Source organism: Pseudorasbora parva, chromosome 9 (assembly GCF_024679245.1).
Source record: "Pseudorasbora parva isolate DD20220531a chromosome 9, ASM2467924v1, whole genome shotgun sequence".
In the NCBI taxonomy this organism is placed as follows: Eukaryota; Metazoa; Chordata; class Actinopteri; order Cypriniformes; family Gobionidae; genus Pseudorasbora; species Pseudorasbora parva.
Genome location: NC_090180.1, coordinates 35,327,743 through 35,351,579, shown reverse-complemented (window position 1 = coordinate 35,351,579; position 23,837 = coordinate 35,327,743). Strand labels below are relative to the sequence as shown.

General features: G+C 38.3%; 1 protein-coding gene across 1 annotated transcript; it reads right to left on the bottom strand.

The window, feature by feature from the left end:
* Positions 1-2,305: 2,305 nt before the first annotated feature.
* psmb5 (proteasome 20S subunit beta 5) lies at positions 2,306-20,867 on the bottom strand. Its single transcript, XM_067452434.1, has 3 exons — positions 20,627-20,867; positions 14,734-15,040; positions 2,306-3,110 (listed from the first exon to the last, which is right to left on the bottom strand). Exons 1-3 carry the CDS (start codon positions 20,840-20,842, stop codon positions 2,824-2,826), a joined length of 810 nt encoding a protein of 269 aa, XP_067308535.1. The 5' UTR covers positions 20,843-20,867; the 3' UTR covers positions 2,306-2,823.
* Between the last annotated feature and the right edge of the window lie 2,970 nt (positions 20,868-23,837).

Sequence of the window (23,837 nt, the reverse complement as noted above, 5' to 3'; positions counted from 1 at the left end):
CATCACTGCCTGTTTAGTCCCGCCCACCAATTCACACATGTAAAATAGGCCCGGTATTAAACCAGATCGTGTTACCAAGCAATAAACATGCTGTCGAGGATTACAAAATATTGGACTCAACAGTAATGCAATATGTAAGTAACTGTGTTCATTCTAATGCCTGATCTGAAATGTAATGATTCATGTACAGTCAGATGTCTGTGTCAGTAAATCAAACCAGTGGCTAAACGTCAATTTGCATGGTTTCTCTTAGTAGGATGAAAATAATCTGTTATTTAACGATTATTAAATTAAAAGAAAGCAATCAAAGAAAGCTCTTTTGCGTCAATCAAACAGCAAAAGTATGAGTGACTCCCATTTTATTCAACGAATCTCTTATCTATATCATGTTTGCACTGCTAGATGAAAGCATTCGTTAGTGTACAGAAACTGTGTTGCAATGACGAGAGCACTGCTTTCAACATGTGTACTCAACATGTGTGATCTAAAATGATCATCACTGCAAACTTTTATGCTACGATCTGGATATAATGCCATAGATCTAAATGTAATGCAACACTTTTCACGTTTAGTTAACCATGAGAGCTGTAATAGTAAAAATGCGCTAAAAAGAGAGAGTAATACTTAACTAAAATGAAAAGACATTAGCCAATCAGGCAGTGGGCGTTTACACTGAACTGTAAAATCAGGGTCTAAAATCAGGGTAGGAAAAATGGCTTTTATTTATAGATTATGACAATTTTTGATGTAAAAAGCATTCGATCATTTTAAGTCCAGCAGAGGAAACATCATAAAACAATGCAGTTCATGACCCCTTTAACTAAGGTATAGATTTCTTAAGGGGCTTTTTTAGCATTTTGATTTTACATTATAAACTAATTATTTAAAGTCATTAAACTACAGTCCAACTACAGGAATAATCCATTGTATCATCGCGTTCATTATCAGACCTACAGCTGCATCGGTGTCCTTATTTGCACACACATTTCATTTGAAGATGTGATAAAAAGTGCGCGCATGAACGCTGATAAACAGATTTTTGCGCAGAAACCGTTTTTATGTTTAGAATCATCCAAAATGCAGTCTCCTGCATAATAAAGCGCAATATTTTAATTAAGAGTTCATTCTCATGAATAAAAGCAGAAAACAGTTGATGTCAGCTATTTTGTCCAGCCCCTAATGGAGTGGAGCTCTGCAGCCAATCAGCACTCTGGATCTTGCCGGTATTACGCATCGTCGTCAGAATCCACGACGTTGCTCCGACTTTACTTTTCAAACCGGAAAACAAATTCCACTTATGTATTAACATAAAGGGTTACTGCAGCGATTAGCATATGGTTGTGTATCAGTAGAAACCCTGGAGTTGTATGATTGTGCTTCCCCCATCGCACTCACAGCTCAGATTGCAGCTGCAGGCATTCATGTAAACGGAGCTATGCGGAGCAAAATAAGCATTTCAACTTCTCAAATTAATTCCTATGAAAGTTAAGTTTCCAAAGGCATGAACTGAAAACGCACCAGACTGAACACGCACTGTGAATGTACGCCACGAGCGGTCGCACTTACCTCAGCTCTCATCACGAGAGCTCATTCAGCTCATTCATGACAGTGGTGGCGACTCACTCATTATATTGAACAGACACGTTCGGTTTTTAATTGTAGTGCCTGTTCTCTAACTGAATTGATTATATGAAAATGAAAGCAGTGGGCAAATGATCCAGTAATCTAGTAGTGGTGGATTTGGGAGTGGCCTCATAGGGCAGCGAAGTATTCTGGGAATTGTTGTCTTTCATCCCCATGAGACAAAAATACATTCTGAATGTATTTGTACTGTCTAGAAGGCACCAAATTCAAAAATAATTTTACATTTCTACTATATTAATGACCCATTTTAAATACAGATTCATCTTCCCAGCGCTGAAGTACCCCTTTAATGAGTACCTTTAGTGTTTTCAGAGATGTGTAGTCTGTACATACATGTTCACAACTCAAAAAAAATAGTTTTAGGGTTTCAAGACCCTATAAGGACATCATGCGGCCCTAACTAAAATAATCTTGGTACAAGTTACCTAAAAAAATACCAGGACAAGAAAAGTATAGCTCTGAGAAAAGACATAGCATATATTTGTTGGCACTTTGCAGATGCAGCTGGTTTGATATTTTGTTATTTAATGCAATGACATTCATACATTAGGTGTGACTCAAGTTTCGAACAATTTTAAGACACTGCAGAACTTGTGAACACCCGTCAAAACACTTACCAACCAATACATCAGGATCAAGAAGGGAAAAAAAAACACATAAATAGCAAAAATGCAAGGTTTTATTGAGAGTAGGTTTAGTAACTGTGGTATCTGCAGATACATGGGAGATGTGAGAGAACAGAAGCACACTCCCACTCAGCGAGAGCTGGCCAACTGGAGTTTTGGCTTGTCATAGTGTCCATTGGGATACAGCGCCCCCTTATTTTATAAATCACAAACAAGTAGAACTGCAATGGATGGGGTTGTAATACTACTGGAACTGTGGTTGAAAAATCAACGAATAACATGCATGAGAAAACTAATGGAAACTGATCTAACTTCAAGAGAAAGGGAGATGAGAGGAAGAGAGACAGCTTTGGGTTTCTCATGCACAGGCGAGCCAGCTCTTACAAAACAGTTGGCATTAACTTTCCTCAAAGCAGATTTGATTTCATTAACTTAACTGAAGTGCCTTTCAGGTTATTTCACTAATCTGCCATACATTCTTCATCCGACTGGTCTGACCCATCCTTTTGAAACTCAATTGGCCTCTTCCCTCATCTCAATCCATCCCCTCCCTCTATGCTTTCTCGCTCAGGTATTTATGGTGCAGCTGAAGCACGTCTTCCTGAGAGACCCTTTCCCAACCCTCGCTGTGCACGTGGTAGAGATTGACTTGGCCTCCGCTGTAGGCGTCACGGTAAGTAGCTTGGTAGATAGCACGGCGGCCCAGGTCACAGGCTTCCTCTACGGTCAGGTCTTGGCGAAGGCCACTGTCGACGACACCGTAGGCGTACATGGATCCCGAACCAACTGCGAACAGGTCTCCGCACACACGGTTGCCCTCAGAGTCCACGTAGTAGAGCCCTGCGATCAGAGGAAAGCAGAAGGAAGAGAGAGACCATCAGAACTGCTCTGTATCCTGCTGTGTTAAAAAGGCAGGCGCCTCCACGAAAGATGAAAGCGTAAAAAAAAGCAAAACCCTTAAGAGAGAATTCAGTAGATCGATGTAATGTTATGAAGTATGAACATAAATAATGTTCTGAACTATACGAGGTCAAATCCATCTCGATGAGTACATGCGAGACAAGGAATCATGGGAAACAGTTGATTTACTTTTTTTTATTTTTTTGACAGCCGGATACTCAGTAGCTGAAGCTCTGTCTCTTGGTTACCTAGGGGCTTCATCATAAAAGCAGGAGGGGAAAAAAATGAAAAATTACAGAAGAGCTTACATCTTGCTAATACTAAGCAAGCTAAGGACAAGATACTGACCGGGCAAAAGCACACACAGTGTCTAACCCGGAGCGGCACCTGAGGTGATATTGATCGCTCCAAAAACACCAGAATTAATTATTGATCTATACCTGAAGACCTGACCTCTCCCCAAACATGATGGACGACACAGATCACACTTGGTGAACTGGTGGGTCACTGTCTGGCCCAGCAGCAGATCACTTCAAGGCAAGTTTCATGAGTCCGAAAGGCTGCGCTATGACAAAACGAACTCCTACAGTAATGGTGACTACGTCCCATCTGTGCTACAGCAGAACCAGGCTGCAGATGGACCGTTAACCAGATAGTTCACCCAAAAACAATTAACGTCATCATTTACTCACCTTTTGGAACATAAAATATATTTTTGAAAAACGTTTCAACTGATTTGGTCCACACAATAGTCAGCAAAACAACATTGGCCTCATTGTATTGAGCAAAAAACACTTTTTTTGTGCTATGCAGAGGGGGAAAAGAAATACAGATTTGAAACATGAGGGTGAGTAAATTATTTTTGGGTGAAAAGACTGCACCATATATATAAAAATGATTGCAATGTACCAAAAATACAGAAATTGTGATAAGCATATCGAAATGTGCAATAATTATTTTAGTTAGTGTCATCAGCGTTAACACATGCAATTTTTTCCAGTTTAAGGTTTTTTCCAGTTTAAGGTTTGGCTAGCGTTACATTATATGAAGTAAATAATCCATTATTTATTGGCTTTAAAATATTGGCCAAATTTTCTTACAAAATTTTTGCCCAGAAATAGAAACCAATGTGTACGTTTTGAGTGACCCATTCTGGACCTAATGAAAATAACCTAGTCATTTCTTGATTTGAAGTTACAGAAGAAATTCTCTCATACGGGGGGTTATTTCATACAGTTTATTATTTATATATTCGTCCCATCCTGTCACTTGTTAGTGGTGTATATGCTAATTAATGGTAAAAAAACAGAAGGATGTATTTTACAGTCAAGATACTTCCAGGTCAAGCTCATCTCTGGCAGCAGTGTCCGCTCTCTCATTACCACTCAGTCCTATGTGACTTGGAACCCAGCAAAATAAAGTTTTCCTTCTTTAAAAGATATAACTTAGTTAAAATTTCAACAATTATGGGGTGGTCAGTCATTACAGATTCAAATGCTTGAAGACAAGACCTTGAGTCAGAGGCAATTAAAAAGTTCCTTTCTTGACACATCTCAATATTTTCCAAAGCTAGGAGTAATGCTCGAGCCTCAGCTGTGAAGATAGAGCCTTAGTTAGAATTCAAATGTCATATTGTTCATCTATTTGCTGCTGCTTCTGCTACTTAAATTTCAGTTGTTCTTCAAAGGTGGGGTAAGTGTTATTTCAAAACGGACTCGGGCCGAGTGCAATAAACTTGTAGCCAATCAGCAGGTAAGGGGTGTGTCTACTAATGATGGTGAGAAGAGAGCGCTCAGTGCACTTCATTATTCAACACACACAACACGATGGACATTAGCCGAGAAGTAATATATGCCGGCTTTTACGTCAATATGTGTCATGTTCACTTGTTTGTTCATTTGCGATTGTATTGTGGCTCACTTCAGTGATGATAAAGACCCATTCATTTCCACACTGTATGGAGCATCTAAATCTCCTCACTGTTTCAAGTGTCAGCTTACAAAATTTGTCCGACAACTGAGATGCTATACTCCTAATGTTTGTTTCCTCTTTTCATGATCTATTTAACCCTTATCCGGTCATAATTGTAATATGTCGTTAGCTGGACTATCGTAATTGTGTACTATCGAGTTATCATGAGAACCGTTTGTGTTTTTGTGATCGCTTTAACTCTAAACTTGTCATAATTGTAATATGTCGTTAGTTGGAATGTCATGCTTGTGTACTATCAAGTTATTCATGAGAACGGTTTGTGTTTTTGTAATGGAAGGGGTGACTTTTTCCTTGAATATTCGTAATCTAGATTTGTAACACACAGATTCTGCTGTAGTCGTTGTTGCCTAGGTTACGTATGTGTAGGGCAGAGCTATCAAAATAGGTGCGAGACCCTTTTCGGGGTAGGGGCGTGTTTGTTTTGGTGATTTGAAATGTCAACAACGGTTACCAGAAAGCACTTACCCCACCTTTAATCAAAGTAAAAGACTTGTGAGAAAGTGAAAGTTCTTAAAGGGACAGCAGCCACTAATCATGTCTGTCATTAAAGTTAATCAAAGAACAAATCTAACAGAGAAAATTATCCACTGCTCTCAACAAAAGAACTTTTATAGCTTTAATAAGGAATAATCTATATTTCATTTCTAATTTATGCAGTGCAGACTGTTTGATAATGTCTCAATATCTGTATATTTCCTACCTGTATGAAGGTAAATATGACATTATGGGTTTATGTGAAGATTGTTTTAAGTTCACTTAAATTAAAAAGCCTAATAAGTGTTTTAAAAAATGTATACATTTCAATTACACTAATGTTGAATGGATATAACAACTGTTACTTTGAGTGAGACTGTGCTCTCCGATGACGTGTGTGACACGACAACAAGCTGTTGTGATGCCAAACTAGTCAGAGAAGATGAGTCAGCCCAAGGCACCAAAAGAGCATGAAACATGCTGGTCCTATTATATCACATTGAGTTAACACACTTAAAGCATCACTGCATTAACGCATATTACATTATTTAACAATTAATCACATATCCAGCCCTTTTAGGTGAACTATCCCGTTAATGAGCGAGCGAGTTAGTCTGACCGCAAGGTGAAGAAAATCACTAGTATTGGAAATGTAACCTGAAATATTCCTTTTGAACTCGGGAAAGTTTGAGTAAAGTTCAAAGACCCCGAAATCAGCTCACAGAGACATTTTAAGGACAATCTTAGAAAGTGAGGCTCAGACGCCTTCAACAAGCAAATTACACCCTCTGTACGCATCGTTAGCTCGACCTGATAATCGGTACAGCTCCCTCAATATATGCAAGGTAATTTACCATTTTGTAGAGCCACGTGTGACGACTAAAAACAGGTTAAAAATGCAATAGGACGTCTCTTTCAGCCGCAAGGCACCGGGTTCTCATTAGGAGCGGAGTGCGAGGGTACTTCAGCAGACTGGGACTTTTTTTTTAAACGTACAACACCTGGGATCGCTTTATCACACAACGGCCGTTGCATGCTACCTGCGTCGCTGAGAAAGGGTGGGGAAGTAAAGGTGAACAAAAGAGGCACTTGAATTTGCGAGCCATCGTAAAGGAGAGGCGCCGAAGCGGGAGCGATCTCAGGATGTTACGACAGCCAGGCTCCATGCACTCCATCACAAAGGTGACAGGCAGTTAGATGTGCAAGACTGAAAGAGCGGCTGTCTGCGTGTATGAATGGCAACTTCAAGACAAAAGGAAGGAGTATACGCAGGTGATTGGCTGACTGCTCTGCTGATTGTCACACAGCCATGGTTGGTTAAGAGTGCCGCTGATGAGTGCAGCTGCTCAGAAAGCAAAGCAACTCTGTGTACAGACGTCTAAGCATGCATGCACAGCACCGGTCCGTGTCTACGGAACATGAAAAGATGCCAGTTGAAAGAGCTTCATAGGTCTGAGATAGCAGTCCTGCTGATATTTACAGCTCCAGGCAGGACAGAAGCTGCCTATGCTTTCACAGTAGGTGCACAACAAGCCATTGGAGAACAAATTATAAGTAGATACAAAAAGAATGTAAAGTAGAAAGATACAAAAAGAAAAATGCAGATATCATGCATGAAGAGAGTCTTTTGAAAATCACACTTAAGCCCTATTTGGATGGTATTTGTTGCTCATGTGGAAGTCCGTAAAAAAATAAATGTGTATTACGTGTGAGTTTTGTGATCCCGCGCACCTGGGAATGAGCTGCTCACGTGGTCAATATTACTTTATGCTGTAAATAAAACTGGTATAATAAATGCATATTTAACTTAATAAGAAGAAAAGATTATTATTTAATTATTTAAAGCTGCACTTTGTAATTTTTCCATCCGCTAGAGGGCGCCTATTCAAAACAAAGGTGTAGTTTGAAGTTTGAGCTCAGAAACTTGGGACATGTGGTCTACACCTCACAGCCAGTGGAAAAGAATCGGGATGGGACTATGGTTATTAACGTAGGGCCCTTTCCACAACTTTCCCGAACTCTGACCTTTCCCATGATCGCTATGGCAACGTAGAAGACGCCGGTAACGAACTTCCGGTTTACATTAGTCTGTGCTGTTATCAGCTAAACGCTTGGTTGTATTATGAGGATTCAGGAGTAGACTTTTACAACAACGCTTCAGGCAAAATGATCACATGCCCCAGATGGTCGAATATGGATCTGACTATCTTACAAGAACTTACTAATATCTACAGCACTAAGCGATTCACCTGAGTTATGCGGTGCACACATTTTACCACTGTGTGGTAGGCTTGGCTGTTCCTATGAACCACGCGAGAGTTACCTTCCGTTCATGCGCCTGTACATCGATTTTATTTTATTATAAATAAAGGTTTATTTGTTTCTAGTTATTTATTTTGTTAGATATTTCCACTTTGCGAGAGTCCCACAAAATGATTTTATTTTCCTGCGACTCGCACACAAAAATATCTTGCCGCATTCACCATCAAATATTATCCCACGCCGCACTCGGTTGTGCTGGGTCCTGCGGGAGTGCAGGTCTCTATTTAACATTAGGTTGTTAGAGCGGTCTTGCTACACATTAAATCTGTAAATTATTGAAAACAATAAACACACCCCTTGCAAAAAATGATTTGTACTGCTGTATTTTAAATAGGTTAAACTAATATATTATATAAACTCAATAATTACATTTACAGCAATGAAATGTTAATTTTTATTACAATGCACTTAAATTAATTGAAGTTCTTGCATCTATTTTCATGTTGATTAAAAAAAAGTCTACTGACAATGTCTGACATGATTTCAACAATTAACTTACAAATATTAAAATATAAATATTACTTCAACATCACAATTCTTGAGTTTATTTGAAGCTCGTTGGGCATTGAATGGAGTGCGTAGGGTGCTAGACAACATGTTAAACGGGTCCGTTTATGTTGCATGGTTTATGGAAGCAAGTAGGTTTCGGAGGTGAGACCCAGGCACTCAGCGCTCATCAACCCCAGCGAGAGCAGCCTCAACTCGGCTCGTCCTTCTGACGACTGCTGCTGTCTGGCAGAAGCCCCTCCCGTGACGCAAATTCACGTCTGTTGTGTAGTGAATGAAGCGAATAGAGTCAAAATGTTATGCGCTATTTATTCGCGTTACTCGCGTCTAGCGTGAACGCAGCATAACTGTTATTTGTGCTAAACCGGAACTGAGATACCGTCAACCGGAAGTATCGAGTGTCATGGCGACGCCCACTAAGACTTGCAGGAAAGTTGTGGATAAAATCAGCTTTATTTTTTCCCAAATTCCGTTTTTTCCGTTTTAATTTTTGCAAATTCCGTATTTTCCATTTTAATTTTTGCAGATTCCTTTTTTTCCGTTAACATTTTTGGGAATTCAGGGGGTTTTTTTACTCTTTACTGTTATTTTGGTGAAAAAAAGAGTGTGCTTTTAATGTTAATATAATAGAACATAACACAAAAAATAGGAATGACCTTAAATTTATTGAGGTAAAAAACATCACATTTACTTTTTAGGACAAAAACTGCATGATGCAACCTAACACTGCACTTCAAGTACTTCAAATATTAATGGTTATTAGCTTTAAACTTTCCGGTAAAATACATTATATTAGTTTATATAAGTTAAAATGAAAGTGCTCCATTAGCTATTTCTTTCAAGTAAAAAAAAAAAAAATACAGTGGTGATTGTAAATACTTGCCAGCATTTCAGTAATAAAAGGCTAGATCTTTAAAACGAATCCAAATTACAGCAAAGCGTAACTGTACGGTGTTCTGCAGTGGTCAAAAAAATATATAAACAGTGAATTTTTAAACTTGTCATGAACTGGATTTTTTAATTTTTTATACTGTTGTCTGAGGTCAACTAATGATGTTTGTGTGTTTTTTACATTCAAAAACATCATAATCAATAAGCAATAGGCTATTTTCTACACTGGTTTTGAGACTCTCCAAAACACTGGCGTTTTGTTAGGAGTGCCGCAGTGGAGACTTGGAAGTAAACGTCCACGGCTAGGATTGGATAATATTTGCATATTTAATGAGCTTAAGCTCCCCTGTCAGTTCACGAGGGAGAGGAGAGATTGAGGGAGAAGCAGCAACCAGAATGATTCTCTCAACCACAGGGCTCATAAACGTCTTTATCAAACAAACACAATGATTTATTTCTCATCGAACTGAGATTGATTGTACTATTATTTTTATATTACACATAGCCCGCAAGATCAGACGGTATAAGCGCAAACCACGCGCACTTACACATGCGCCACCCTTTAGATGGTAAATGGACTGGATGGATGGTAAATGGACAGGATTTATATAGCGCTTTTAACAGACCCTATGGCCATCCAAAGCGCTTTACATCTTGCCTCACATTCACCCATTCACTCTCTCATTCACACACCGAAGGCGGTGTCAGCCATGCAAGGCGCCATCCAGCTCGTCGGGAGCAGGGTTAGGTGTCTTGCTCATGGACACCTCAACACTTGGTCAAGTGGAACCAGGGATGGAACCACCAACCTTCTGGTTTGTAGACAATCTGCATGAACCACTGAGCCACTGCCGCCCAACTGATGTCAACTCAAGAGAGAGAATAGTAGAACAATAACGGAATATATTGAGATTCATCAGCCTGCCGGGCTTTGCGAGTCCAGTGTGCTAAAGTTATGCTCTGTTAGACACTTACACAAGCAAAACGATCGATAACAATGCAATACTATTATATATAAAAAACACGTTTTACTCACATCGGTGTGTTGCACCATACCTGTCGGATACAAATCCAGCATCAACTGGAGATTTGTTTACAAACGATTCCGCAGTGAAATGAAGTGAACAACACTGTCTTCCCCACGTGAGCTGAAACTTCATTCAAAATAAAGTTCAACCACACATTCCTAATATTAGGATCTGAAGGAAGCTTATGCAGCGACTGTGTTCCAACCAGGAATAGCGCAATATCTTAATCTTCCACGACATGATTATCGTTGTTGACCAGCTAGCACGAGCCCTTCATGAGTCGGTGGGCAGGGCTACTGGATTAGACAAGCTGTAGACGTGTGTTTTGTCACGCGATGACGTAAGGATGAGGCACAGGACCATTTGCTGAGCCTGGTGTCTATAAAAGCTTTTCTTTGACTAACAAGGAAGTTTTCAGCTCTGAAACTTACAGGATATTCTTATATTACCATGACCTTTTATATATAAAAAGCTCAAAGGAAAGTTGATTTCTCAATTCATCACCACTTTAATTTATATATTCTAGAAAACTCAAGAGATACTTAAATTACAGCACGACGTTGGTGTTTGTCCAAAAAAAAAAAAAAAAAAAGTAGGTAATTCAACCAGGGATTTTTACTTGGGTGGTGGGAGCTGATAACTCACAAAAAAAAACTCTGCTTATTGAAATAATCAGTTTTCCCCGTTTACATGCAAACCAGTAAACTGACAATGCAAGTAAACTGTATTTACATGACTTTATTAATAAACCGGGTTACCGTTATTTCCTTGTAGTGACATTAAAAATTATAATGTCAGTATCTGGCTCAGAGTTTTTCAAATGTTACGTCAGTTGTGATGTTAAATAAAGTGTGCGCCGCGTCAGCGGGAGATTTACGGCTCATATTATCCCTCTTGCAGTTCCAGATGCCGCATTTTGACTGAACCTCTTCTACTTCTGCTGCATGAGATGAGAAGAACACATCTTTACAATTTTCTGGGTCTTAAAAGAATCTGCGTTTGTGAAGCATGTCCTTATTTCATGCAAAAGGCTAGCTCGCTCTGTCTGGATGCGTTTGAATGTGCTCTAAGTTTGTGTGTTTGTCACCTATCACATGCACACTTCAATAAACCGTCAGAAAGCAGGTTAATGTGTTTACATGCAGTGCAAAATCTACCTGTCCCAAACGGTTAATGCTCATTCTTCTTATAAAAGAAAACGGGTTACCTCGTTTACATGACCAGGTTCATTGTCAGCTTATTAGGCATAATCGGCTTAAGAACGTGCATATAAAAGCACACTCTGCCACTCTTGATTCGGACGGCAATAAAAATCACTGACTAGCTCCTGTCAATGATGAAAATACATTACGACCCCACGAGAAACAATTACCGTCTGACTAGGGCCATTCCCGAATAAATGTTAAAACTCATTTTATCTCAAAGCTTAATTGATAACAGTAGGTGACTGAATCACACAACATTTGGACCCCATTGTGATCGAATCACAAATTCATTTTAATACCAGTTGTAAACAGAGTTCATAACTCAACCAGCAAAAAGAGCACGCATCAGAACGGCTCTAATAACACAAGGGCTAAAGCTCTGGGGCGTCAACAGTAGTCTCAACAGAAGTTGCACTGCATTAAATTTTATTATCACCATGTTTGTCAGAAGAACCATGCCATAGCTTTTATTAAATGTTTTTCTCACAGCAAACCCTTAATCACAGGAATAAGATTGCCATACATTGTTAAGGCAGTAAATGTGCTCTGTTAAATCAAGATTGATTCAATTTGCACAACATTTACCTCTCTATTGAATCACAACGCAGCTAGTGCAGCTATCGAACTTCTAACAGCAATCACTACTTGCAAAATTGATTGGAAGATTTACCACGTAATTTTGTTTGCCTGCCAGGCAAAGGTTGTTGGTTTTTTTCAGGGGCCACACTAGACTGTGTCACGGCATAAACCCCAATTGATCGAGCTGACGGGTTTTTGCATGCGACCCGATTGCCCTGGCTGAGAGCCGCGTCCATCATGGTGTTGCTCCCTCCTGGCCCACATTCACCGGCATATTGATTTCCCATTACTGTGTCACTGTGCAGGGCCTCTTTAAACACATTGGCCGTGATGTAGAGCAGTTACAACACCCCTGTGTCTGCAATTGAAGGACGCATCACTATCACAGAGCGCTATGTCGCCATCTGGTGGTTCTTGTTAAACCAGCTCCCTGGTTTGTGCACTCATGCTTTTGAACCGCATTTTGTAGCAGTAATTTATCTTAGTCTTTCTCAGTCAGTTGTGCTTCATTTAGGCTTGCACTCCTTGTGTTAGGAAAAAACAGAATGAACTGAAAATGGGCAGAGCTAACCATTAAGACCATTAGATTAAAAGCCTCTTATAGATCTAAATGCAATGTCCAATTAAGAAAAATGGACATCAATCATTTTCTAGAAAAGCAAAGGTCTTGAGAGTCCATTAATGTGGAAGTTTGTGATTCATCTAAAAAACAAAGTCATGGTGCTGCATATTAAAACCAGAATCCGGCTACCGCTGGAGTCTGGCAGGAAATTATGGCGATAGAGCTATTTTTACAAAGCTGTTTCAGCAGAAAGGCAGGGTCAAATCAGCAGAGAAAATAATCACATAATTTGTCCCCATGCCAACTACAGCAATCATTCAAAACATAAATGGCACAAAAAAAACACGTCCCCTTCTGACAATCTTTTACATCACTAAGCTATTCCAGATGCAAATGGATTCCTTTCAAAGGAATCGCAATCACCTTTAATTAAAAGCAAATATTATTGTAAAAACCAAATATGTAAAACAAACAATGTAATTACCATAATCCTCAGTCCCAGTACTCACAAGACAATTTTATGAGAGAATATTAACTAGGGGTCTATTTATAGTGAAGAAAGTTTACATAAAAATGTTATATTGGCGACAATGTTAATGCCAATTCTTTACATTTGAGTTACCTAGAAAATAATCAATTGTTAACAGAAGCAATACCTATATCAAAGCATAATTACTGGTTCCAAAAAATAAGTACATAGGCAATACTTTTGTAAATGCAAGTATGTAGTGCATTTATTATTACGTGCGTGTGTGTGTGTGTGTGTGTGTGTGTGACATTACCAGTGTAATGTGCGTATTAAATTATAATATATAGGTCTGTACAATTAATCGACTTTCTAATCGCAATTAAAATTACGGATGCCACGATTATGTAATCGTTCAAAGCCACGATTACCAAAAAACAAAAAAGAATCCACTAAGCCGCTTATTAAGCATGCTTAAGAGGGTGTGTTTAGAGCATGTTACATTGTGAGGCGAATCTCAACTACTAGGGTCTAGTGTGTACTTCTCCCCACCGTTTCCTGATGGGTTATAGAACAATTCATCCAAATCCTCTGTCGTTTCAAAGAACAGCACAACGGCAAGCATGTCAAGTACAAAACAAATGTGGAAAATGGTGATTATATGGAACTCTCAACCCTTATGCTAAGGAGACAGACAGACAACTTTGAGGAGAGCAAGCGAAACGTGATTACGTATTTCTGCTCAGCTAGTGACATTGGACATCAACCACACGGCAAACGCTAATTCTTTTTCTTATAATGTCTACTTTCTTCGTATAAATGTTCTACCTAATTTCACATATTAGACAGGACTGTTAAAAAGACTGTAAGATAATCAATGCAGAGAATGTGAACCCTCTGTGCTCAGACACTGGCATTCTCAGCGCCGTCAAAATAAAAGTCATAACAATAAGCATAGCTTACGTCACTTCAGAGTTACTACTGGCGGTATGAATGCAAACAGGAAAATGACCCTGGGGTACATTTAGCTCTCAGGGAACCAATTTCATTATTTTTATATCCTATTTTTGTACTAGAAATATTGCATTCAGTTGCTTCAGACAATGGTATATAAAGCTATTAAAAACATCAATGTAAATTATGTTTATTTAATAAATCGCAATTACAATTTCAAGGGAATAATTTTAATTATAAAATGTAATTATTTGTGTCAATCGTGCAGCCCTAAATATATAAGTATTTATACTTATCATAATAAATATTATAGAATTTTATATAATTGTGGCCAAATGAAACACACAAAAAACAACTGTCTAACAAGGCAATATGTTTATAAATTATTTACACTTTTATTGGTATGTATAGTGTATTTATTATTAGCACTGTGTGTAATATACTATTTATATTTTATTATAATATATACTTTTATATAATTGTGCCCTGTATTTTGGTTATATAATTGTGACCAAATGCAACTCACAATTAAAACTTTGTCTAACCAGTTGTAATTCACTTTACACATGCATATGATATTTACCTGGCCCTCTTTTGTCCCAGCCGCAGACCATCGTGCCCATGCTGAGGCCCATGCCTTTGTACTGATACACCATGTTGGCCAGTAGCTTAGAGGCAGCTGCCACCGAAATGCGCTCTTTGTTGCGCAGCTCGTAGATGCGGCACTGCCTGGCCAGCAGGCGCTCCCAGAAGCTGCAGTCCGCGGCTCCACCGGCCATAGTGCCGAGCAGGTACGGGTTGATTTCAATCACCTTCTTCACTGTTTGTGAAGCGATATAGGAGCCGGCTGTTGCTCTGGAATCCACGGCCACAATGACACCATGCTGAAACTGAGACAGATGAGGGAAAAATATTAATGAATCTCGCACATTTATTCACTTATTTATTTTTTACATTTCACTGTATTTAAATCTTCTTGATTTTACAGAAAACAACAAAATGCTGATAGCCTGGATGCCAACTGGACTTAGCCCTGCCCACAATATTTGAGGTCGGGAAGTTCGGTCTGGACTTGATCTGTTATGGAGTAACCAGAGCTGTTCAGACCAATCAAATTGTTAAGCGGGCTTTATACGATGATGGACAGATTATAAACAGTAACAATCATCCATTTCACTAAAGGGTGCTTGGGTTGAATTTGTTCCAATCCTAAAGAGAGAACTTGCTCATATATATTCACCTTTACTATTTCTCTCAAAAATCATGATCGTGTTGGTAAGTACTACATTTATCCTGAAATTCTTTTTACAACACCAGCAAAGATTGTTTACACTCATCTTCTACTTCCAGCGTGCAGTTGAGATCTGTTGACAACTATGCACCGTGGTTTATCAAGCTAAAAAAACGTCACTTACTCCATTGCTCTGATTGGCTGTAGGTCTGTCCAATTGAGTGCAGAGGCATTTTCTTTCCTGGTTCGGTTGAAACATGCCCATAATCACAGTCTGAGTATGAATCTGAGTATGATGGCGTCAGGCTAAAATGCTGATGTATAATAACGTTAAATAGCCATATCACCCTGTAGCCCAAGACTGGTTTCCCACTGAAGCTGAGCAGGGCTGAGCCTGGTCAGTACCTGGATGGGAGACCAACTGGGAAACCTAGGTCGCTCACACTGTGGTCTGTGTGGGTCCTAACACCCCAGTATAGTGATGGGGAAACTATACTGTCAAAGAGCACCGTCCTTCGGATGAGACGTTAAACCGAGGTCCTGACTCTGTGGTCGTTAAAAATCCCAGTGCTTTGATAAAGAGTAGGGGTGTAACCCCGGCATCCTGGCCAAATTTGCCCATTGGCCCCTGTCCATCATGGCCTCCTAATAATCCCCATTTCCTGATTGGCTTCATCACTCGGTCTCCTCTCCACCAATCAGCTGGTGTGTGGTGAGCGTTCTGGCACAATATGGCTGCCGTCGCATCATCCAGGTGGATGCTGCACATTGGTGGTGGTTGAGGAGACTCCCCCTTCTATGTAAAGCGCTTTGAGTGCTTAGAAAAGCGCTATATAAATGTAATGAATTATTATTATTATTATTACATTATGCTTTTATGCCATTTTAAAGGGATCATTTTTACTCACCGTCAAGTTATCCTAGGTGTATATGACAGTTGTCTTTTCTGGCGGACCACCTTTTGTATTCAACTTACCAAAAAAAAGCTTAAGTGGCACGACGATGACGTTGGAAGTAGTGTAAGCATTTTGAACTGCAAGAGGCGTTACACTTTCTTTGTAAGTTGAACATAGAAGGTGGTCCACCAGAAGCAATATATTTTACTTTATAAAATGTTAAATATGGATTTTACTTTACAAAAAAAAAAATCCATTGCTTCGCTTCAGAAGGCATTTATTAACCCCCTGGAGCTGTGTGAATCACTTTTATAATGGATGAATACACTTTTTTAATTTTGGGCTGTCATTCACTGCCATTATAAGACATGGATTACACAGGACATATTTTTATATAACGCTGATTGTATTAGTCTGAAAAAAGAATGTCATTTACACCTAGGATAGCTTAAGGGTAAGTAAATTATGGGATAAGTTTCATTTTTCTATCCCTTCAAAATCTCCAGATAGGGGTACCCTAACTTAGTGATTTTATATTTGTATAGTTTATATTTTATTTCTTATGAACATTTTAATTCATTTTCTGTGTAAAGCACTTTGAATTGTCTGACTATCACCAGACCATGCTTAATTTAAGATTAAACATTGGTCTGAGAAGTCTGCTATTCATTTTTACTGCACAAAAGGCGTGAACAATGAGCATTATTCAAATGTCTCAGTACGCAACTGGATAGTCCTTCAACCAATCAGACCACAAGTGGCATGATTAACGGGCAAAGACCCCTTGCTTCTCTATCGTTCATGATGTTAAACCCACCAATAGCACGCCAGGTGGATAAGCCAGTCTGTGATTGGTTCCCGCAGAAGTGTAATAAAAGCAGTTGAAATTAATGAACAGGTTTCCAGACGGAGTTTGCGGGCGAAATCAAATCGCCGGCAAATCAGGCTGGGTTTAAACAGTCTACTTTGAATAACCATTGTGTATAAAAAGTGCTATACAAATAAATCTGCATTAAAAAAATGTAATTTAGTTTTGGCTGTCTTCTACAATGCAAGGTCAAAAAACGCTTAAATTCCCTCATAATATGCATTACACATTACGCAAAGAGTCTGAAAACGGTTTGTTCACAGATTCAGTCTCTCAAAACCCCTATAATCCAAGAGCCTAGTGGCCCGGTCTGCTGTGATTGGTCTACCACTTACAGCGTGTGTTCGAAACAAAACGCTCATTATCATATATGAATTTCATCTCAAGAGGTTTCTAAGCACTGGTATACGCAGTGATAAGAATGGTAATGAGGGGTGTCAAAATTAATCGTTTCTTTGATGCATCCCGATGCAGTCAAGGACAATTCGGTATCGGTTCAGTAATAGACCATAACCAGTAATAATGTTCTGATTCTTTTGAATTATGCTGTCATTTTTTCCATATCAACTCCAGCGCGAGTCCCATTGGAACCATTAGCACAGAAAACAGTCTCTTCTCAACATGTTGACAACATGAACCAAACTCTTCCAGGACAGCACTGTATGAAAGAAAAAGCATAATTGGGGCACTTTAATCTGAATAATAAGTGTTTTTTAAAAAAAAAGGAGTCAAGGTTTTCAAAAGTTGCAAGGTTCTCTTATTTTTTCAAAAACATATACTCACTAATATTTAGTTATATTTGATCCTGTCTGCAGATTTTAATGTCACTAGTACCATAAAAAGATTCATCAGCCAATCAGTGCAGTCATTGTAAGTGAATATTGTTGACTTCAAACAGAATGACACTATTTGATATCGATAAGCTATCATTTATTTGTTCTACCAAATATACTAATACATGCTTGAGAATAATGTATTAACTCAATGCAATTTAGTGCCACCCACTCAAATAAGTTTGCCACTGAAGACATTAAATGACATGTAGTGCCAAAATACAGGGGTACTGGGCTTGGCATGGAGTTAAAAGGGAAATTAGTAAAGTTTTAGGAAGATACCATTGCACCCAGAATTTTATTTCTGCTTGATTTATTACCCCCAGATAAGTTTAGTAATTAATAATGAATGTATAATTTATATTATTACATATAAATTTATATTACATGTATTATTTAATGGCTGGGAGGAAGATAGTCACTATGGACTGGATGAAACAGCACAAACCTACTGTGAGTATATATCAGGGTGTGTGTATATATGTGTATATATATATATATATATATATATATATATATATATATATATATATATATATATATATATATATATAATTTCGTATACTTTTTCCTTTAATGCTCAAGTCAGATGCTAATGTCGATTTATTAACACAAAAGACAATATTTTGAAGAATGTCAGTAATCATGGGGTCCATCAACTGTCTAGTTACCAACATTCTTCAAAATATTTTCTCGTGTTCAGAACAAAGAAATGCATACAGAACTTGAGGGCAATTAAAATGTCAGTATGGCTGTCAGGGATTTATGTATTTATTATATTTTAATTATTAATATTCTAATTAAATGTTATATAACAATGTTCAATTTATAATAAATAAAAAAATACACATTTTAAAACTACATGTAGTGAACCCTTAACAAAAGTGTTAAATAGTGTTGCTATGAAGCAGTGAATTTACAAAACATTTGTCAATAACCCAAACTCACCGTGTTTAGTCCACTAATAAATGTAATTATGTCTGCATAACTTTCTGACAAAATCACTTAACGTTACTCATCAGAATCACATGAACAAGCTACAACTGGACGCTGTAGTACACAGTGACTACGTTTACATGGACAGCAGTAATCTAATTATTGACCTTATTCTAACTAAGACAATATTCTGATTAAGGTGTTTACATGAGTTGCTTTTAGAGTACTCCGTTCATGTTCCCGTTTTACATGTGACAGAACATAGATCGATTATGGCACGTCATTACGACCCCACGCCACACTACGTTCTCCAACATCCAATCATAGCGCGACTTTGGCAGGTGTGTTAATTTTATGGGCTCAGGAAACCCGCTGTAACTTCACCTGCGGGTGTCGCTGTTGGACAGTGTTACTTTACATTAAGAAGTATAACAAAACATGCGTTTTTATAATGTTTTATATCTACATTTACGTTGGTTTATTTTTGTAATATTATGTATTGTCTCTTTCTGTTTTTTTGAAGAGACACTGCCCCTCTTTCCTCCTTATCGACAGACTACATTTATAATAATAGCTTTGATTTAATGATGAAAAAGGTTTAAAAATCGTGACTGTTTGGATTGTTTTTCCTGCCGTCGAGCCACAGGCGTTCACTGAATGACCCATCTGGTTTGCGATTACAGATACAAACTTATTGTATTTTACTTTTACAATGAGCATAATAATTACAACAAAAATAAAAATATAGAGAGAGGACGCAGTGTTCACAATGAACAGTCAAGCGAAACACACACCGCCCATAGCAACGCGTTATGGCAACGACATTTCAGACCTACAGATACGTAAAAGATAAACGGGACTTTAACGCCATTTGTTACTGTTTTTTGTAGACGTTGTTATATTAAGTATAATTCCAATTATGTTTTATTGGCCACAATATTATCGATGATTGTTGAAATGGGCACTTTTGATTAATTTTCAAAAAAGGGCAGAGGCTCCAACCCACAAAGCCTCCCCTCTGCACTTCTCTGTTGTGCGTAACGTTATGTGCCCTGTCACAGAATGCGGCGAAATCTCCGACACGACATTAATAGTTAGATTAAGGTGTGTACATGTCTCCGATAATGCGACTAAAATAGGCATACTCCACACGTCTTAATCCGATTTATGTGTAGTTAGATTATGACTTTAATCAGATTAAGGTCATTAGAAATCGCTGTCTACATGGTAGCCTCTTAATCAGAGTATTGTCTTAATCAGATTAATATCGGAGTATTGTTGTCCATGTAAACGTAGTCAATGATAAAAGCAGTAAAGTTAGCACATTAGTTGCTGTGTCATTATGGGTGTTTCTGACAATCTTACATTAGCATAGACTCCAGCTTTGCTACAGTTGTAACGTTATTAATACTGTAATCCCCCCTCATTTAAACTTCCATTAAGGCTTTTAGAGATTTAAAGTATTAAGTAAAAGGTATTACAAAATAAAGTATTAACAAGTTAAACGAGAAAACACTGGTAACTTACGTTACTTGGCGAACTAGTAACTTAATAATTTCGCCTTCTTCAATTTATTACAAACGCTCTATAAACATCAGGTCACTTTTTTAAAAGACACACGTGTCATAATTATTACGTTATGGAGAGATTCATGGTAAAGCGGTGTTTTCAAACTGGCCAGATGCTATTAGCTGCTGGCTAAATGAACTTACTTTGAATGCTAAGGTGGTCGTGCCATGCAGAAACTCGATTTTTCTCTCCTGTTCATCCTCTTCACCCAGTGGTTTCACGGCAAAGTTCAGACTGTCACTCAGTGCGTCTCCAAAGCCGAGATCCGTCTGGTTGGTGCCACAACCGCGCGAAAAATGCCGGTCAAAACGATCCGAGAAATCAGCAGACTCACTCCGCAATACACTAGACAGCGCCATGTTTCAGATAATAACCAGAAGCGGCGTTCTGCTTCTTGTATGTTACATGTTGAGAATGCAAACGATTATAGCGCCATCTAATGCCCGGGATGACCGTTGTAGCAAAATTCATACACTTGCATTAAATAAAAAGTTTACTTTAGTTTACTAAATATTCCTTTTTAATAAATATGTGTAAAACTACACATTAAAAAGTGACAGACACTCTGTAATATATCATATAGTGACCGTTTTGGCTTGAAAAAATGCTTGATACAGTATTTGAACATTGTCGCTAATTTAAAATAAACTGATAACATCACTATTTTCTCCAGAACTTCTGTATAGCCAAATCAAATTTCGTTGCAATATTGTCTTGTTTAACACTGTGAAGCTGCTTTGAAACAATTGTCACTGTAAAAAAAAAAAAAAAATAGATATATATTGCAAACACTGTTCCTGAATTTAGAACCACATAGGCTAGGCTAGCATACCCACTAGGCCTACTCTACTATTTTTGCCATGTATAGTATGTGATTCCGAATTCTATTTTTTGCCATATATAGTATGTGATTCCGAATTCATAATGTGTTAACATAATTCTTAATTTTACTAAATTCATTCAGACATTCTAAAATTCACCCCAAAATAGACTATAAATAATGCATGTTATAACTAGTAGCTTCCTAAAACCCATTCAAGGAGAACAAAATGCATCATTAGTGTCAAGACTTGGGGCTCGAGTCCAGATTTCCTTTTTTTAAATAATTAAATAACATTTTAATAAAAAATAAAACATTTTGGACTATGAACTTGTTGAAAAACTAAAAATCCTAATTTGTTTGCATTAGGGTTTTGAGTTAGAGTGATCAACAATTTTCAAATATCGATTCCAATCGATATTTGAAAAAGTACAAAAAGTATAACCTATGTGTGTATGAATAATTATGAATTAAACATGTTTAGTCACTCTTTGTGTTGCAAGTTCAGTTTTAATCCAATGAAGCAGCCTGTCTCTCGTCATTCACAGACTCCGTGTGGTCCATTGTCACATCATTAATTAGCCACATTCTTTCGAACGTTCGGTGAGCAACCTTGAGTGCAGAGGCATCAAGCACTTTGTAGCGAGTCAGTGAGTGATCGTAGCCTACACTTTTTACACAGGGGTTTGGGGATCTGGATTTTAATTAATGTTTCATAACTCTAAGAATCTGCTTAAACAGTGGAATATTATTGAGTGTACAATGATGTTTGCTATGTAAATCAATAATGATCAAACAAATGAAAATTGGGTTTGATTGTTGATAATATGCACACATAAGCTACATCTTGTTGAGAAACTCCATCAACCACTCTATTATTATGAGAAATGTGTATATGGACCTGTCATTCAATCTCTCTTGTTTTGATATTCATTATATTTTATTCACCAACAAATAGCTGATGTGTAATTTAAAGGGTTAGTTCACCCAAAAATGAAATTGATGTCATTAATGACTCACCCTAATGTTATTCCACATCTGTAAGACCTGGATCTGAAAGTTCATCTTTGGAACACAGTTTAAGATATTTTATAGTTAGTCCGAGAGCGTATGAAAGTGTATGCACACTATACTGTCCATGTCCAAACTGGTAATAAAAACATTATCAAAGTAGTGTGACATCAGTTAGTTAATAAGAATCTCCTGAAGTATCGAAAATACATTTTGGTCCAAAAATAACAAAAGCTACGACTTTATTCAGCACTGTCTTCTCCTCCCTGTTTGTTTTCAATCCTCAAATAAAGATTCAAATGGTTGTGAATCGGCGTATTGATTCATAATTCGGATTGCCAATGTCAAGTGATTTCAGCAGTTAGCAGTTTGGCAGTTTGACATGATCCGAATCATGAATCAATACGCTAAGAAGAAAATATGTAAATATTATGAGTTATGCCCATCAGATAAATTGATTTAAAAAACTTCACTTTTTCAGCTTCATTTTTGATTTTGAATACATTTTAAAGAGGCTTTAATGCTTTTGTTCTATATCATATGTTAACACAACTCAATCATCACTCACATCAATTTATCTTTCTTTAACAGTGTTTTACAGATTGTTGCAGTATGAGGAGCATGTATATGGGGATCCTACCTCATGGCAGTGGTGGAAGAGTGGAGGAAGGAGAAACTTCATGCCCCATATCGCTGGTCTTCAGTGATTTATCTGAGAATGTCCAGCACACAGGCTTCTCAGATGCAACACTAAAGTCCACAAAGCAGTGGAGGCAGAAGCAGAGAGCAACCTGTGGTTGCTTTGTCTGAAAAGGTCAAGGAGAGAGACTTCACCTCATCTCCGGTCAACAATGCAACACTGAAGACCAAGAAGCAGTGGAGTGAGAAGATGACACAGGGAGCACCTATGTCTGACAGGTCCACAAAAGGAGCACCAAATGCCCACCAGGATCCAAAAGGGAGCACCTATGCTTGTGCTTGTTGTTCTGAGATGAGGAACCTCAGCCCATCCCAGGTCTTCAGTGATGCCTCTGATAAGGCCATGGACTCAAGCTTCCCAGGCACATCAATTAGGGACCAGTGAAGAAAACAGGACCAAAAAAAGCCACAGGAACCACCTATGGCTGCTAGGTCCTCACAGGGAACACCTGTGCCTGCTGTGTCCCAAAATAGAGGAACAATTAGGTTCCCTGAACATCTGATTAAAAATCTGCAAATGGCCTGTGCCTAACAACATCACAGAGAAGAAAAACACTTAACATCCCTGAGTCACTGAGGCAGGAGATGCTGCAGCAGAAGCCTCAAACATCATCTCTTCAGGTAGCATGTGTGCCTAACAACAACTAAAGATCATGAGCTGCTGAGGCGGGAGCTGCTGCAGCAGAATCCATATGTCTATTCTCTTCAGGGAGCACCTGCGCCCAACAACATCCCAGAGAAGAAAAAGCGTAACATTTCTGAGCCACTGAGGCAGCCTCTAGCCTCTTCTCTAAAGGGTTCACGTCTCTGTTGCACACAGGATG

Excerpts from the sequence above, each read along its gene's own strand:
- psmb5 (XM_067452434.1), bottom strand. The coding sequence starts at position 20,842 with ATGGCGCTGTCTAGTGTATTGCGGAGTGAGTCTGCTGATTTCTCGGAT. Across the intron at positions 15,041-20,626 it reads CGACCACCTTAGCATTCAAA|TTTCAGCATGGTGTCATTGT; the intron begins GTAAGTTCATTT and ends CATCTGTCTCAG. Across the intron at positions 3,111-14,733 it reads CTGGGACAAAAGAGGGCCAG|GGCTCTACTACGTGGACTCT; the intron begins GTAAATATCATA and ends CTCTGATCGCAG.